At 43.3% G+C, this 17,270-nt stretch overlaps 1 protein-coding gene across 1 annotated transcript in view; it reads right to left on the bottom strand.

Moving 5' to 3' along the window:
- Positions 1–10,702: 10,702 nt before the first annotated feature.
- Positions 10,703–17,270, bottom strand: part of GMNN (geminin DNA replication inhibitor) — a 7,010-nt gene continuing 442 nt past the window's right edge. The window contains exons 2-7 of the mRNA XM_066579439.1: positions 16,061–16,120; positions 14,043–14,144; positions 13,164–13,299; positions 12,999–13,081; positions 11,403–11,513; positions 10,703–11,163 (exon numbers count right to left, since the gene is read on the bottom strand). Coding sequence (XP_066435536.1) covers positions 11,032–11,163; positions 11,403–11,513; positions 12,999–13,081; positions 13,164–13,299; positions 14,043–14,144; positions 16,061–16,117 — 621 coding nt within the window. The 5' untranslated portion in view covers positions 16,118–16,120 and the 3' untranslated portion in view covers positions 10,703–11,031. The remainder of the gene's footprint in view (positions 11,164–11,402; positions 11,514–12,998; positions 13,082–13,163; positions 13,300–14,042; positions 14,145–16,060; positions 16,121–17,270) is intronic.

Here is a 17,270-nt window from a genome sequence, read left to right as displayed (position 1 = left end):
TTTCGGAGGTTCCATCCCAGATCTGGTTCAAAATATAGGAAGAAAAAGCGCTGCATGTAGCACTTTTTTTCCCGTCCAAAAGCCAGACAGCTGAGCGGAAACCAAATGGACCCCAATGTAGTTAATGGTGTCGGTTCGGCGCTGTTCTGTTCCGTCCAGAGACAGAGCTATTCAGCAGCGGGGATTCCCCTTTCCTGCTCCCCGAACGGAGCAGGAAAGTGGACACCTGAGCGCAGATGTGAAACCACTCTTTCCTGTGTGAACAGGAAAATGTATAGCCGGCCTATGGGGACGAATGATCGTGCTAGCGATCATCAGCCAGTCACATAAAGAAATCTATGACATCACATGACATCATCATTTTCAGAGCTTTTTAAGACCCCATTGTTTGGAATTTTGGTGGGCTGTTCAGTAGATGCAATTACTTTCACTCGCTAATAGGGATTTACACTGGTGCTCTGATTTATAAGTGAACCTGTCGGGTGATTTCTGCTTTCCTATCTGAGAGCAGAATATGATAAAAGCAGAGAAACTGAGTTCAGTATACAGTATACTGATACAGTATATAGGTTTGTAAAATCCTGACAGAACTCCAAGGAGAGACATCCGACTTACCCGAACCACCCGGATTGATCAACAGCCTTCTCCATATATGCACTGATTCAGGAAAAGCTGTCAATCAGCCTGGGTGGGCGGGGTAATCAGGACTCTCATTGTCTCTCCTGGCAGACCTATCAGGGTTTACTCAAAAATCCTGCTACAAATTATATAAACCTATTTATCACAGAGCTAACTTCTCTTCATTTATTATATGCTGTTCTGTGATAGGACATCCTAAACCACCTGACAGGTTTGCTGTAAAGAGTTCTGGCCTAGTGCTAAGCTTTTGTATTATAGAATTTATAGCATATCAGCTAGAGTTGAGCCATCGCTCAGACCCCCCACCCCCACCCCCACCCCACCCGCCAGTAGTATCTCAAAAAAGGGGGTTCTTGGTCCCTGAGAGTGACCACACATGTACAGCCAACCACTTTTAATCAAAGAGGTTGTGCCATCAACCCCTTTTTACAATGCAGGGCCAGGGAATGATTGCCCTGAGCACTACTCTTGACTTACCCCCGGTAAAACCTGATTTTGGCATGGGAAGTTGTGGCCAGCCACACATTTAGCCTGTAGCCACCACTGCAGGCAAAATGTAGCATTTCAGGACAGTCATTCACATTAATGGCCATCCTGTAATATAAGGATGGCACAAAGTCCACCTGAATGGGAGCCACTTCAGCCGTAGAAGGGGTTCCTGAGCAGGAGACACCACTCTGACATTTATATGCCCTACTAGGGCACATAAACGGGGGCTGTGTAGCTGCCACAACCCCATTAGAGTTGAATAGAAATATGGAAGCAGCTAAAGGAATAGGAGCCAGACAACCCTCTTCTCTGTTCAAGATGTCATAAGAGTCTTTGGTGGGAAAATTCTTTTAACCTGCATTGTATGTTTAATACCAGTTGCAAATTGGATAGAGAAATTTGGAAATTATCATCTGACTTTATAACTGCAGGAAATGAAGACTTGAGAGGCATCAATTAATTAAAGATAAAGAAATAGCACATTTTAAGCAGGAGCTCCCCCGTAAGCCAGTGTTTGCAGATGTAAAAATAGTGCAATTGGTAGTAATATTACATTGTATTATTTAGGAGATTCTTTATTCATAAAGGCCTCATTATTTTGTACACGCTTAAAGTCGCTTCCACATCTGCGCCAGAACCTCTGTCGCAGATCTAGCATAAGATACTGGAAGAAAAAGCTCTGCATGCAGCGCTGCTTCATCCGGTAAAATTCCGGACCGCTGAGCGAAAACCAAACAGACCCCATTATAGTCAATGGGTGCTGTTCGGTTCCATCATAAGACGGATCCGTTCGGCCAGGGGATTCCCCTTTTCTGCTCCGTTTGGAACCCCCCGACGTAAATATGAAACAATGTTGTATATGATATTGCATTTTCCTCTTTACAAATAAATGAAAATGGTTTCTTCACCCTATGAGCGCAGCAGACACTGGAGCAGGTCTTCATCTCCTACTATTTTGTGTATTTCTTTGCTATACTCCTGTAGTACGGTAACATTATTTTAAACCGTTCCAGTGCAAACTTAGATTATGGGTAAATCGACTTAGAAGTCCTGTCTGAACTACTATGATTTGCTTGCTGCTTCTTTACGATGAGCCACCCCATCCATATCTCTATATTTTCCAATTCCGGTTTTTGGAAGCCTCAGAACATGTTCTGTAAGGTATAATACCGTAGTGCTAACAATGGCAGGCTACAGAATCTTCTGCTTAAGGCCAACAACGTCTACTAAATCCTTTAGTCCAGACACAATAGAAATACTGATAATCCAGCCTTGGGCCCCATTTATACTGCAGCATTGTGGTCGGTATTTTGCATCAGTATTTGTACACCCAAACCAGAGTGAAATCTACAGAAAGTATAATGGAAAGATTTCAATCTCTTCCATATTTTGGACCCACTTCTGGTTTTACATACAAATACTGCCATGTATATGGAGCCTTAAACTGATTCAATTAGTCCTACTGTCCATGTTCTTTCTGGTTGAGAGAATGACATCTTATTATTATTGTTACACTTCTGATGAAGATCAGCATTGCCCAACGATGTGCAGTCAAGAACCCTATAGCTAAATCAGCCTGTAACCCAATGTCGCTAAAGCAGTTGGCCAAAAGGGTTTGTGGAACTGGAATGTCCAATGATGGTCCCTTCAATCCATTGCAGAAAATACTTGCCAAAATCTATAAAATGTAATTACCATTAATGAACTGGAAGTCATTTGACCAATGCAGCCCACCACTCTTACATGATGAAGCCCCACCCCCACCCCAGACTTTGATATACTGGAGAGAAACAAAGTTGCGACATGATGATTGACAAATCCAACCTCTCGCCTTTGTTCCTAGTAGCTTCATGAAGTTTTTATTGTAGATAGGATTGAAATAAGACCTTGATATTGTTTTGTATTCTCACAGGAGCACATTTCTATTTATTCAGGGATATTTAGTAACTGTACGGTATCATTTTAATGTAAATACATTTGAAATTGCTCACGTTTCGCGAGCCGATGAAAGTGACAGGGAGGCTGGTACTTCTGGTAGAACAGTGCCCTTGATGTCAATCCTTTGTCATAAAGTAAATGTAAACAACAGGTAAGAGGTTTCCACGCACCGTGACTTATGAAGAAAGGCTTGTGGTGCTTTGATATGGCCGGGGGTAATTGATGAGGCATTGTTATTTGTCCTTCTCTAGAGCCTGCGGAGCTGTGTGGCATAGTACGTACTGTAACGCTGTGGAGAGACTCTACCGTTCCAGCATTAACATTTGCCAAGACACCTGGCAGAACTCATTTTCTAAAAGCGGTAGGAACCGTGTATATTTATTGATAGATTATATACTTATTACGCTCTATGTTTCTATTCATGGTTTTACTTAACATGAACAAAGTACAATATATTAGTTACTTAGATTGTTGCTTTCAGTGAAGCTCGCCGGTCCTTGGAAAGGCTTCATGTTAAACTCCTAGCAGTGTCTTGTTCTATTGCATGAGGTGATTCCTCGTTCGGACTGACCTGTACTATTGTGCCTTTTGACATCTGCAGTATTTGTACTAAGTCTATTTTCCTTTGTGTATAAGTTATAATAAAGACTATTTTTGAAATACTAGCATCCATCTTGCATTGTCGTGTTTAGTTTGATAAAAACGGTATTTTTGTGGCTTTTTTAAGTGATACATTCCTTTTTACTAACTTTTTTGGGTATTTTTTAATTCGCATATTCTAACGCGTTTTCTCTGGCACTTTTCGTGTCCTTTAAAGAACCCTACACAAAAACATTGGAAAATAAGGCAAAGCTGACAGCTTGCTAACAGCTGGCTATGGTATTTATGAAAAAAAGTGGCAAAAATGCAAGGAAAAGCACTACAAAAGTCATGGCATGGTTCCTAAAAATGCTGTGTGAGCAAAACAACTGTTTTGATGTGTTTTTTTGGTTCACATATGTTTGTAAGGAAAAAAAAAAAGCAAGCCGCGGCGTTCTTTAGAAGCAAAAATAAATGCCACAAAAAACTGTAAAAGAAGCCTAAAACTGGCTTCACGCGAGCAAAAGCATATTCGCACGTGCATTCTTGCAAAATTAAAGTTGCGTATTTGCATGCACAACTGCTTTTTTAACTGCACTTTTTGCAATTATGCAGCTTTTTTTGAAGCAGCTACTTAGAGTTATAAATGCAGGCGGAGCGGGACACCACTGATTGCGCGAACAAAGCAGCTGTTTGCATATACAAAACAGCTGCTTTGTTCTCCTAGTTATTATCTGTGTCCCACTGAGCTGACAGCTCTTTTGTTCTCTGAGCTTTCAGCTTTTATCCCGCTGGGAAGTCCCAGCAGGATACCAGCTGAAAGAATACTATCAGTACCGCCTGCTGAGAAAATCAGCGTGCGGCGCTGATGAGTCATCCTTCATTTCTAGCTTGCTAGAAATGAGTGATGAATGAACAGTGCACAATGGCAGCGAGTTTAGATGCAATGATTATCACTCAAAAGATGGCTTTTGCACGAATTTTGAGTGATAATCGTGTCTAAATGGGACTTTAGTTTCTGGTGCTGTGGGGACTTGACACGGACTTTTTAATGAGTATTGTGATTTACGTAGCAGATAGCAGGTTATGTTGTCTTGATGACTGGAGGGAGCGCCATTTTTGAAAGCACAAATTAATCCCATCAACACGACTTTTATTTCCTCCTCAGAGTTGGCATATAAAGACGTTTTGAAGCACAATCTGTACTATACATGTATTTATTCAATTAGTCTTAGGGCCGTTTTGCACAGTTTGTTCCTCTGCTGTTTTGAATGAGCGCCAATCAATGTAATAGCATGTTCATACTGGAAGAGTGGTGTGGGGACAAACGGTAGTACAGTCATTCCTTCCCGCACTAAGTACATGTCTTAGTAGATAAGCCCTCTGTTCACACGAATGTCTGCTGCTGACAACCATTGTTATGATCAAATCAGTGAATGAATGCTTGCTCATGCATCGCCTGTTTGCTAGCCTAGTCAGACGGGCCGATGATCAGGCAGGCAAATGTTCATGTCTGATCATCGGCCTGTGTAAAAAGGGTTTTGCTCCTTGCACTAGAGGTGGCAACTATTTCACTGCTCATCCTTCTGTGATTAGATTTGTGTTAATGTCTTATTTCCTTGCTGTTAAAGAAGAATAGTTCAAAGATCTTCTGTTAATGTTTATCAATAGACTGTCGAAATCCAGCTCCTTAGCAAGTGTATTCAGTATAGACGAAGGCACAGTCCGGGGGAATTTTTTTTTTAAGAAAAAGTGTCACGGAAATTGCAAGTTGTTGAACTTAAGAGAAATTATACACTTCTTAACATTGCAACAGCAAAAAGGAAGTTGTGAAGTTATGCAAACTGAAGAAGTAGAAAATGTCGCTAATCTGTGGCATGTGACCAAAGCTAGATCGAAAACAAGTCTTTTCAGCCACGTGAAACCTCAAAAATTGGATAAAGTCTTATGGCATGATTGGGCGATGCCTCCTGTTCGATTTTAGATTCACCCCCATGTTATGGCCAATAGTCAGTGCTGTTACATGTGATCATGCCAAGAGAACAGTAAATGTCAGTTATACACTATATAAATTTACAACAAATAGTATTTTTACTGGAAACAAGTCTGCATAGACTAAAGCCAATGGTAAATAAATAACATCACTCCACCTGTCTGCTTGGTTTATCTTGATCAATATTTACCTATGTAGCAAATGTTTAGCCACAAACCTAAACTAAGGTCAGTGTTCATCACCAAGAACTTTCCTGAGATGCATCCTGTTAATCTCTTCTCAGCACATAACACGCGTGCTGTAATTGTCCTGATGGTGGCGAATGTTCTGCAACCTTCTCAAATACTACAAATAGAAAAGGATACGGAAAGGAGTGATGAAATCTGAAAAACGGGTAATTTCATAAGCATTTTATTACTTCCAAAGGGTAGGTTCTAAATGTATTACGGGAATCACTCGCTCAGATCTACAACCAGCGAGGCATTAGAATGAAGTTGGGGTCATGTACACATACTGTTGCTTCATTTAGTCTGTAGGGCTGCAGAAAATGTGAGCTTACAGCATTTCCATCAGTCCCATAGACATCGAATATTCAGCTGTTACTCCATTCAAACTCCAAGGGGCTTGGTAAGGCTACCAACAGTCATACATTTACCACTGATCCTGTGGATTGGTCAGGACTCATCCCATGAAGAGGTGGAGGGAGCTATGGGTGAGTTTGCATATACAAAGCTTAACCTGGCCATAGACAGACAAGTGACAAAGTGAACTATTTTCTCTATATGGGTACATTTACATAGGAGAAAATCTGCACCAAATTCCACATCATTCCCATAACTTAAAAAAAAATTCTATATCACAATTGGTGCAGATTTTGGTATGGACCCACAGAAGACTCCACCCCTCCTATTGAAAGAGTGAAATACACTGCAAATTTGCACAAATGATGCGCTTTTCCGCTACGTGTGAACGCACCCTATTAGTATCCAATCATATCAGTTGGGCACTTGACTGACCTGAAGTTTACAGCATTCAGAGATGCTTTACAGAAGTCACATGGAGCACAGGAACCTGTCAGCTGGAGATTCTGATTGACCTGTATGTGGGTGTGTTCTAGACATGTTCTGTCATTATATAGCAGGAGGAAAGGGGAGCTGTAACCATCGCCTACTGTGAATGGTAAATCCTGTAATTCTATCTAGGTGTCTCCTTTCATTGTAATCTTGCCTGTAATAATGAGACTACCACAAAATAATCAGAGCAGGAATACTGTTGCCTTAGGGGGGGCTTCACATGAGCGTGTTTGTGTGTACATAGGTGCGGACCCCTGTACGTGCAAAAACATACGTGTATGAAGGTCCATACACTGCCTTCAATGGAGCCGCGGCTGCTGCCAGCACCCCTGAATTGTTTTTCAGGGAAGAGCTTTACATATAAGCCCTTCCCTGAAAAACAAGAATTTTAGTGTAAAAATAAAATACTTACCTGTCTGCTGCTGCCGCCGTGTCCCCGCGGGGATGAACACATCTGCCACATGTGGCAGATGTTTCCTTCATCCCCGCAAGGAAAAAGAATTCCCTGCTGCACCTGCTACATCTGTGACAGATGCAGCAAAGGAATTCTTCATCCCTGTGGGGAATGAAGAATTCCCTACCACAGCTGTCACAGTTAACAGCTGCTGTAGGGCATCCAGCTGCCGACATCCTGTAATTGATTTTCAGGGAAGGGCTTTAAAAATAAGCCCTTTCCTGAAATACAAGGAAAAGTGTTGAAAATAAAAACAAACAAAAAAAACACTCACCTGCCGGGGCTCAGCCGCGTCCTCGACTCTAATGCAGTTTTCAGCAGCAGGGGATTTAAAATCCTGAAATTTAAAATACCCGCCTGCTGAAAGAGCTGCTTCTGATTGGCTGACACGCTCAGCCAATCACAGGCAGCTCTCGCCTGTCATTCATTCAGTCAGAGCTGCCTGTGATTGGCTGAGGAATTCTTTTTCCCACGGGGATGAAGAAACCATCTGCCGCATGCAGCAGATGTGTTCATCCCCACAGCAGCAGCCTATTTATTTTTTTTACGCTAAAATTTGTTTTTCAGGGAAGGGCTTATGTGTAAAGCCCTTCCCTGAAAAAAAATTCAGGCGTGCCGGCAGACCATTGTCTTCAATGGAGCCACTGGCAGCAGCCACAGCTCCAGTGAGGACAATGTGTGCATTTCCCGTGGTACACACGTCCTATCTTTGCAGGCACACACCATAGGAAATGCATTGGTTCTAATAGAAGCGTGTTTTTGCGCGTGTATGCACGCTCAAAAACACGCTCATGTGAAGCCACCCTTAGCCAATGGGACCCTTGCATAATTGGTTTCCTTTAACTTGGACATGAAAAAATTAAATTAAAAACCCTGATTGCTGTAAGCAGTCTGATACATCTAAAGCTCTCCCCCCACCCATGGGTGTTCAGTACATACAAGTTGGTTATTGCCCTCAGCGCTCCAGCAGTGACAGGAGAATGGGACACAATCCCCATTCTTGAGATTCATGGGGGTGTTACTGTTGAAACCCCTGAATGTTATCCCCTGTCCTATAACTTATTCACCAGGAATTGCTGACCGTGGCATCTAATCCTAGGGGGGAAAAAACCTTTATTGGCCTTTCAGCACCCGCACCATGAGGTTATTCGCTGATGGACTAAATATTGATGCTTATTAGGACGGTCAGCTACTTTGTGCCCAAAAGCAGGTGACCACAGGAATGTTTTATACTTACCTTCTCCCATTGTCACTCAAACCTGCCACTAACTGCATCCAGGTGTGCTCCAAGTAGTTAGGTCATCCAGGTATGCTCCAAGATTAGTTCTCAGTGAGAAACCAATCTTGTAGATATACTTTTTAATGGCTAACAAAAATACATGTTATAGCAAGCTTTCAGGTCTATCAATCCTTCATCAGGCTAAAACTGGTTTGGATGGGGTATATATATAATCACAAATGCAGAGAGGACACCCCTCTTGATTAAATTACAATTTTAAGACTGCTCTGCACTTATACCAAATACTTAATCAGTCCATTGAGCTCAGGAATGTGACAGTTTGTGCCTTATCTCTCCTTCAACCTTCACAAGGAAGGAGATGTAGCACCACCTATTGGCTGGCAACATTCTTACAAGTCAAATTCAGAATTTTTATGACGTATACAAATTATACACATGGGAAGAGAATATCCCTCTAGAACTCCTTTATATACTCCACTTATACAAGAATCCCAGGCTGAGGTTCATTCCAGAGGGTATCAAACACACCCATAAGTTTGTACTCCCAAATGTTTGTGACTCTGCGACTTGCAATTGCCCTTCAGTATAACTCATCTGCTCTATGCCATGTCCCTGACCACAAAAAAAAAAAAGTTTTGCCACAGGTAACTGTCTTTCCTTCTCTAATTGAGTGGCGACGAGATCTCATCCGTCACTCACATGGCATGGAACATGTGAAACAGGGCACAAAATTGAGAGCCAGGATGAGATCTCCTCTTCACATGTTCCATGCCCAATGTTGTGTACCTGATCCTGTGCTGTGAAAGAAGAGGGAAGGGGGTGTTTAGGAAGCAGGAAAGTATGCACATTTAACATTAACTCATTCTCTGCTGTTAACATCTTTTAGCTGGAATCCCACAATCCCTTTATACCCTATGGCAGATGCTACAGAGACAATGCTGGAATTGTCATCACCTGCAAAAAAAAAAAAAAAAAATTGACTAGATAGCTCTATATGGTGCCAATAAAAACAAAGTTGCCCTGCAAGGAACCAGCTGTCACACTGATGCCAAAGCCATTGTTACGGGTCTCAATATGGCATTAAGTTTAATTTTACAATGATCCTATAAATGTGGTAGTGTAGTAATCCTAAACAGCTCAGCATAAACGAACATGAAGGCTGGGATTTTCCAGCTGGGATTCTCTTCATGAGCTGTCAGTAGGGTCTAATGTGGCAAATTTATCAGGAAGCCACGTTTGTGCCTGATTTACCACAAGTGTGACAGTCGAGGGATGTTCAGGAGACAGCATATTCCTGAGGCTTCCTCCATAATTCCCTTCCCAAGATGTAACTGGCCCAATAAGGACAGTTATCACTGGGGCATCTCCGAACTTGGCTGCAAACAGATGAGTAAAATAGAGAAAAGACCGCAGAGAGGAAATTCAGAGCAGCCACTTAATTTATCACCTTCCCTTGTGGGTTACCTTCTTATTTAACTATAACCCATTCATGCACTCACTCCATTTATCTCCCTTCTTTTAATCTCCTGCAGCTGGGTGGGAGATGCAGAATCTGACCCACGTGTGGACATTAACCCTTAGACCCAAGTTTAGGTGCTGATGCACTAAACTGCTCCTGTTCATGGCACTGTTGACACCTGTCTTTATAGTTACTGGACAGGTGACTGGCAGTGTATTCCCATCTCTGCTATACAAAGCCAAGGGAACACTCTTAAGCCTCAGAACAAGCACAACTAGATTTACACAAACTAACATGTAGCCAAACCCGTCAAGTTTGTGGTCCATAGTACCTGTTGTATGAATAGTTTAGACAACTGACTAAGGTGTGAGGGAAGTTTCCTGGGAAACATTGATGACCCATCAGGATAGATCCATCAATAGTTGATCAGTTGGAGGTCTGTTGCTCAGGCCCCCAACTGATCATGCACATGCTGATCAGTCAGGGGTCCTGAGCAACAGACCCTGACTAGTCAACTTTTGATGACCTATCCCAATGAGTCATCAGTAGTATTTCCCTGGAAAACCTTTAATCATTGGCTGGGGGCAGGGTGTGTGACTAGCTGCAGGTCATGGTCAGCAAGGATTGGTCCTCTGGCTGCTACTAATGCAACTTCCTGTCAAACTACTGCACAGCTACATACAGCAGACATTAATGTACGCCATGTGACCGTCTCACTGCCCTGAGAAGCACCTGCAAATAGATGGTGACAGAATCCCTTTAAACACATCGGAAGGTCTGATCACCGAGCTTCTCAGGTCACCTCACCCAGTTGCCATGAACATTTAGAGAACAGGAATTTCATGTTTTCAGAACTCAATATAAAGTTTATTAAAAACAAAAAAAGCTAATACACAGCCACCTTTCATCAGGGCTCGTGGATTAAAAACTATTTACAGACTGAGAAAATACATAGTATTTGCAGTTATAGCAAGTGGCCTCCTGGAATGGCAGCTGTTAGGACACTTGTTCCTGTACTGGCAGTTACTTTGCATAACCAAGACACGTTTCCTTCTAGTCCTGAAGTTTTCCATGAGTTTGCAGCGAGACAGGCTGACTAGTGGCAGTTAGACAGTGTCTGCACCAAGGCAACCCAGTTCATGGCCACTTATGAATGCACTTCATAGCTCATGCATCTTCTTCCATACTGGAAGATAGGTTTAACTGTCCCTCCAACTCAGCTTCATCTTCACATCTGGCTTCTTCCAGGTCTAGGTTTTTCAAGTCTTCAAGACTCTGAGGTGCACTTCCAGTAAGTCTCTGAGAAAGCAAAAAAAGAAATCTTCAGCCACATGAAGTAATTTCATATAGTAAGGCAACATGCAACATCTGACTTCCTGCAGTGACGCTGGAATCAGTTATTGCATTTTAGCTGAATGAGTTGATACAGAAGAGGTAGCATTTTATTTACATGTCTGATTCCAGCCCAAATACTATTGAGCAGAGCACCCCACTTATGGAATAAGGTCCTTCAGCACTCCAAAGCCAATATTACTCACCTCTATTAAGTTAGCCATGTATTGCACATGTCCTGCCAGTTCCAAGAGTTCATCATTCTCCTGCTTCAACCGTGCAATCTCCCCATCTTTGAGCTCGATTTCCTTATGCAGCTGTCAGATAGAAGAGAATGTTAGTATTGGACCAGCATTACTGCCATTTTATCTGAAAACCGTTATCCAGACTGTCTAACATACAAGTATTTACCAGCAGTGATGGGAGTAAGGCATCTACAACTGCGATGTATGCCATTTTTCTACAGTGCCCCAGGGACCTATGGTTCCACATAGGAACTGCTCTGTACTAGTCAAGAATGAAATAGTGAATGACCCAAAGAGTGAAGAGACATCCCCTTAAGAAACCAGTCACACTTTATACTTTGCTCATTGAGGGCAGCATGCAGTAGTGGCAGATGATTTCAGCAATCTCACTTATGTAATATGCACTGGTTTGTGATAAGTTTGTTCCTGTAGTTTCTGGCAAGAGGAGTCCAGCTTTGAGGTGCTAGTCCTACCTATGAACCCCAATACACTTCCAGAGGCTAGAAGCTCTCATGGACAATTTTGACTAATCTCTTGCCAGAAGCAGCAGGAAGATACTGCAAGTTCTTAAGAACCATTGCACATTATCCTACAAGACCATTTGAGACATGCTGACTTCAGTTATGCCGCCCCCAGTGAGCCTAGCATAGAGTACATGACAGGTTTCCTTTAATATCAATCTTTGTGTACTATAGTGCAGTTTTAATAAGACATTCTAGCTCAAGTTTCTGCTTGATATCACTTTACACACAGGGGGTCTAAACAGAAGGGTTTCTGAAATAAGCTGTTATGATATCCTATAGTGTATATTAAGATATGAGGTCTAATAAGCTACACTTATGCAATAATTCCAAATCAGACACTATTTTTTAGTGTCTGATTCTAAACTGCCAGATCTTAAGCTTGCATCCTTTAGAGCTTGTTCACACATGCAAGTTTTGCACATGTACTATGCAGTGAATAGAACCCATTGATTTCAGTGGGTTTATTCACAGGTGCATATTTTATCATGCGATGTCAGGTATTTTTACTCAATAGCACACGTGACATGACCGAGTCCAATGAAATCAATGGGCTTGTATAAGTGTGCATGACATATGCAGAAGACCTGAGTACTTGCTGCACGCATGTGCACAAAGTCAGTGCGATTGTGCTCAAACATGTGGTGCATCTGCACAAATAGAAGCAGGCAAAAGCACAATTCAGTCATGCATATCTGCATGTCTGAAGTGTGCTTACACCCATGTGAACCCAGCCTTAACGATCAGACATGTGCTTATATGGCATCAATAAGGGACCTTAGGCTAAACTGGTTATGGTGGCATTGTCCAAGGCAGTCATATGCTGGGAAGAGACAGGGCTCGGCAGTCTAACAGCCAGGGTCCTGCTCTTGTTGCCATGTAGTTATTTCATGGGGAATACAAGTATTGTGAAAGGGCCTGTAAATCCACATAAGGTCTACATAATAAAGCACTCAGCAAGATTGGGCAAAGCCATCACAATCAGGCAATGCAGCTTCATGAGTACAAGACAGCAAGTCATTAGTCAGACAGCTACCTTCTCATTCTCCTGCAGTACTTCATAGAGTGCTTTTCTCCTCTCCTCAGCTAGCGCCTTCCAGTATTGCTGTGTAGGATTTTCTATATGGACATAAAATAGTTATTTCAGAACCGTTACATAAAACCAGTGACCTGCTCCACCCGTTTGCCAAGTAGGACTTACCTTGCACCATAAGTTCATACGCCTCTATTGAGCAGTCCTTATTTTCAGTTTGTTCTTGGTTGACAGCAACTTCTACCTTTGCCTTCTTTGAGATAATCTGGTCATTCCATAGTTTTCTTTTTGTTGAATTTTTGGTCTGGAGAAGAGACAAAGATTAAAGAGACCAAAAAAAAACAAAAAAAAACAAACACATTTTACAAATCTTTGCCAAGAATATAGCTGAGCCACAGTTTTATTAGCATTTTTGAAAATCAGCACCAAGTACATTTGATATCAACTTTCATACGTTCTATAAGGCCTTGTTAACACATACTGAAGTCTCCTATATAATTTCTATTGCTTGGCTCAGAGGACAGAGCAATTCTGGTATTTTTCATTTCTTGGCTGAGTCCAGCACATGCTGAGACAGACAGCCCACTAACTATAATGGGGTGCTTCCGGGATGAAGTTGCACCACATGCTCACCATTTCATACTGAATGTACACTGAAGCAAAGATGTGAATGAAGTCTTAGGCCTCCTGCACATGAGCGGATTTACATTGCAGAGAGAAATTCAGACCATGCTGCAATTCTGTGGGGGCTTCGCACAGATGGCTTACGTTGAAGTCAATAGAAGCAGTCCGTCCCACGGCACTTCTGCAGTGAGCACTTCAGAAGTATTGTGGGATACGCGTCATTGCCTAGCGCCGGCGCCTACTGCACCTGAGTGATTGAGCACCAGCCAGTACATCTGTAGCACAGAAAGACAGGTACACAGGAGGACACCGGCTGGGCATGAAGTCTAACTCTGCTGTGGTAGTCTGACCTGCCTGTGTGCAGGAGGCCTTAATTGGAGTTGAAAGTGGAGCAGTGCAAGATGAGAAGTTCTTAATACATACCTCTGTAGTAGTACGGCCAACAAGCTGACCAGTGGCCGAGGGCTGAATCACTTTAAGAGTCCTCCTTTGGGCAGTGTCAGATGCTTTATCCATAAAGTAGTTCTAGAAGACAAGAAACCAGGTCTAAGTGTCAACAGAAGTAGATTTCAGGAGGCAACCAGTGTCCCTTAACCTTAGGTAGAACAGAGGGCTACTCTTTAAGACAAATCATTCATTTAAAAGGTCTCATCAATACGCTTAAGGCAAAGTAAACATGGGGATTACATCAAGAATGATTTTCTAATAGGTGTATGGCTACAGCACTACGGCAAACAAGCAGCTCGATAACAGGTAAGCAGTATTGCTACAGTACCGTGAGAAAGTCACTGATTCACACTATACTCCGTGTGACATAAGCCCAACTTTCCCACGGTCATGTTTTACTGCTGATTCTTATCTCGCTGTCAATCAACAGAACAAGTAGTGAAGCCCGTGGGAATAGACATTGTTAGACATTTCAGCTATTTTGTCAAACCCTTAAAAGTTATGGATCACATTCTCAAATTGCAACACTTAACACCAGCGGCTCCTGTACAGGTAACTTACAATACATTATCTCATGGGAAAATCTTTTTAGCCGGCAGTTAACAGTCCATTCAGACTTGTTAGTTTAACCCATCCAGGACAAACTACCGATCAGATCAGAGAACCAGTCAGGGCAGACGTTACATGTTTCTGTATTTAAAGAATAGGCCACAGATGGGTAGCAGAGCAATGGGCAAAGCAACCATCTGCCTGTTCACAGGAGGGCAAGTGGACCTCAGGGCCATTTACACAGGACGATCATCTTCCAAAATCTGTTCAAACAAATAAGGCCGAATGCAGATGACCAGGTTAGATTCCAACTGAGATTCTCGTAGCAGGATGTGACCTGTGGCATACCTGTGCAGCATCTTTGCTCTGCAGATGTGTCGGCTGGCGCACATGTCCAGAGGCTCGCACTGAAATAGGACATGCTGCGATTTTGTTACGGCATGAGTCTTCTGCGATCAAAATCGTAGCCGACGGCATAAACCTATTGCAGTGTGCAACGGCACAAATTCCACATGAAATCTCACAGAATTTCCACCCATGTACATTCAGCCTAAAGTTGGTCAATAATTGTCTAAGCAAGTGCAAAAATAAGGTGGTTGAAGCACTGAGCGAGAAGCCTGCAATCCAGCGGTGATCTGTTTGGCGCTCGTGCAGAACATTTAGACAACGACCTTACCGGTGATGTCAGCACCCATGCAGTTAAAGATCACTGTTGCCCTGTCTAAATGGAATACAAGATCGGCAAGCAATGCTTACATTATAGAACACACCTGACACTAGGGCACGCAGGATAGTAATGGTGTGTGACAACCTATGGATGCTTTCACGTGTCGCATAGTCCTCCACCAAAAACCATATATTTTACATGAGGAACTGCTGCAGATTTGCAAATGCACATCAAAATCTAAGGGCTCACAGATGTAGGTTGACCAAGTATTACATACATAAAAAAATAAAATGGGCTTTTAGCACCACTTATGTATATAATGTAGTGCTGAAAGCCCATTGATTTGCAATGTAGATACAGACCACAGATCCCACAATGCAAGTCTGTTCAAACGCCACCAGCTGCACACTCCGAGTCTGCAGTCACTAACACTAGAACTTGGTCATAGAAAGCTGGGTCCTTCATAAAGGTCTGACCACGCTTGTTACAGCAGGTCTAAAAGTTATGTATAAACTGTATGATAGAGGGAAGACTTTGAAGAGCTGCATGCAGATCGCACCAGTCATTGTAAGGGGTGGCATCTGCAGAGTTGGCAAGCTGTGGATTTAAGCTTACCACACAGACCTCGCGCCAACTTCCCCCCCCCCCACAACATGCGGATTTGTGAACACGTGTGGATGTGGCCTTAGCAGTCAGAGGTAGTTTGTACAGCAAATCTGTTACAGAAAATGTTAAACGTTACGAGCTAGTGAGATAAAGCTGTAATAAGAGTTGTTACCTTGATGGAAGTTGCAGGTCTGTCGGCATCCGCTCTGGGCTTCTTGTTGGAATACATGATCTGTAGAGTAAAGAAAACGTTAGTACCGTATAGGCGAACACAAGTCTGTACACATTTGTTAAGGTGCCCAAAGAGATTACAGCTGCAAAGATGGACAACCGCAATAAGGAGACAGCATCTGTTTGGAGGGGGGGGGGGGGGGGACCAGCAATCCAGGACCTTTAACTGACATCCGCCCCGTCTGAAGCCTCCATTCATCTCTTGGCTCAGATTTTTAAGATTAGGTTTCCAGAAGAGATTGGCCGAATGCACACTGTCAGGTTCCAACTGAGATCTCGCAGCGGAATGAGACCCTGTGCCCAGTGGCCCATCCGTATTGTAGATTCTATCTAGACCACTGAGGTCCCATCAGCCATATTATCAGCCCCATGTAACAATCACCCATTCCATTTGCCTTCAGATAGGCTGAGCATTAGCTTATGGGGACCCCCGTAACACGGGTCACTCGCCCCGGCGGTGGTCGGCACCTCAGAGAGAGAAGGGTACAGACCAGCGAGAATGTTTGCTGAACCTGAATAAATCAGCCAACAAATCAGTATTTGCCCGCTCACCCGATGACCACGGGGCCTTTTCCACAGCTGTCAGGTGTGTTCAGGCCCAATAACCCGCCCGTGTAAGACCGCCATCATACATGGTGGGACCTCCGGCACAAGATACTGGATGTAGCATCACTGCATGCAGCAATGTCTTCCATAAAACGCTGAACGGAAGCCAAAACAGATCCCATTATGATCAATACGATCCGCTCAGTTCCATAAGACAGGATTGCTGTTGCCTCATGGAACATAACGGAGCCCCCTCTGTGGGTGAGGGCGGCCTGAGACCACCGGCGGGTACTGCATCAGTGTGATGGGGGGCAGCGCTCCATGCTGAGAAGCCAGACGGGGCTCCTAACGAGGCAGCCGGGCACTAGACTCACAGCAGCCTACAGCAAGAGCGCAGGAACTGAATGGAGACCCCCACAGGTCACTGTGCTTAAAGAGGCATCACCTGGATGTGGAATCCACAGTCAGATCTCCCATCCCCCACCGCTCTGCCTACAGATCCACCGCGGAGATCTCCTGCCACGAGTCAGACAGCCACCTAACTATTGTATGAGCTCATACGTGTCTAGAGCAGAGGCAGCACAGCCAGCCCCCCGGGGCAGGAG

Source organism: Eleutherodactylus coqui, chromosome 9, assembly GCF_035609145.1.
Source record: "Eleutherodactylus coqui strain aEleCoq1 chromosome 9, aEleCoq1.hap1, whole genome shotgun sequence".
Taxonomy (NCBI): domain Eukaryota; kingdom Metazoa; phylum Chordata; class Amphibia; order Anura; family Eleutherodactylidae; genus Eleutherodactylus; species Eleutherodactylus coqui.
Note: the sequence above shows the minus strand (reverse complement) of the source record. Positions and strands in the feature narration are given on the sequence as shown.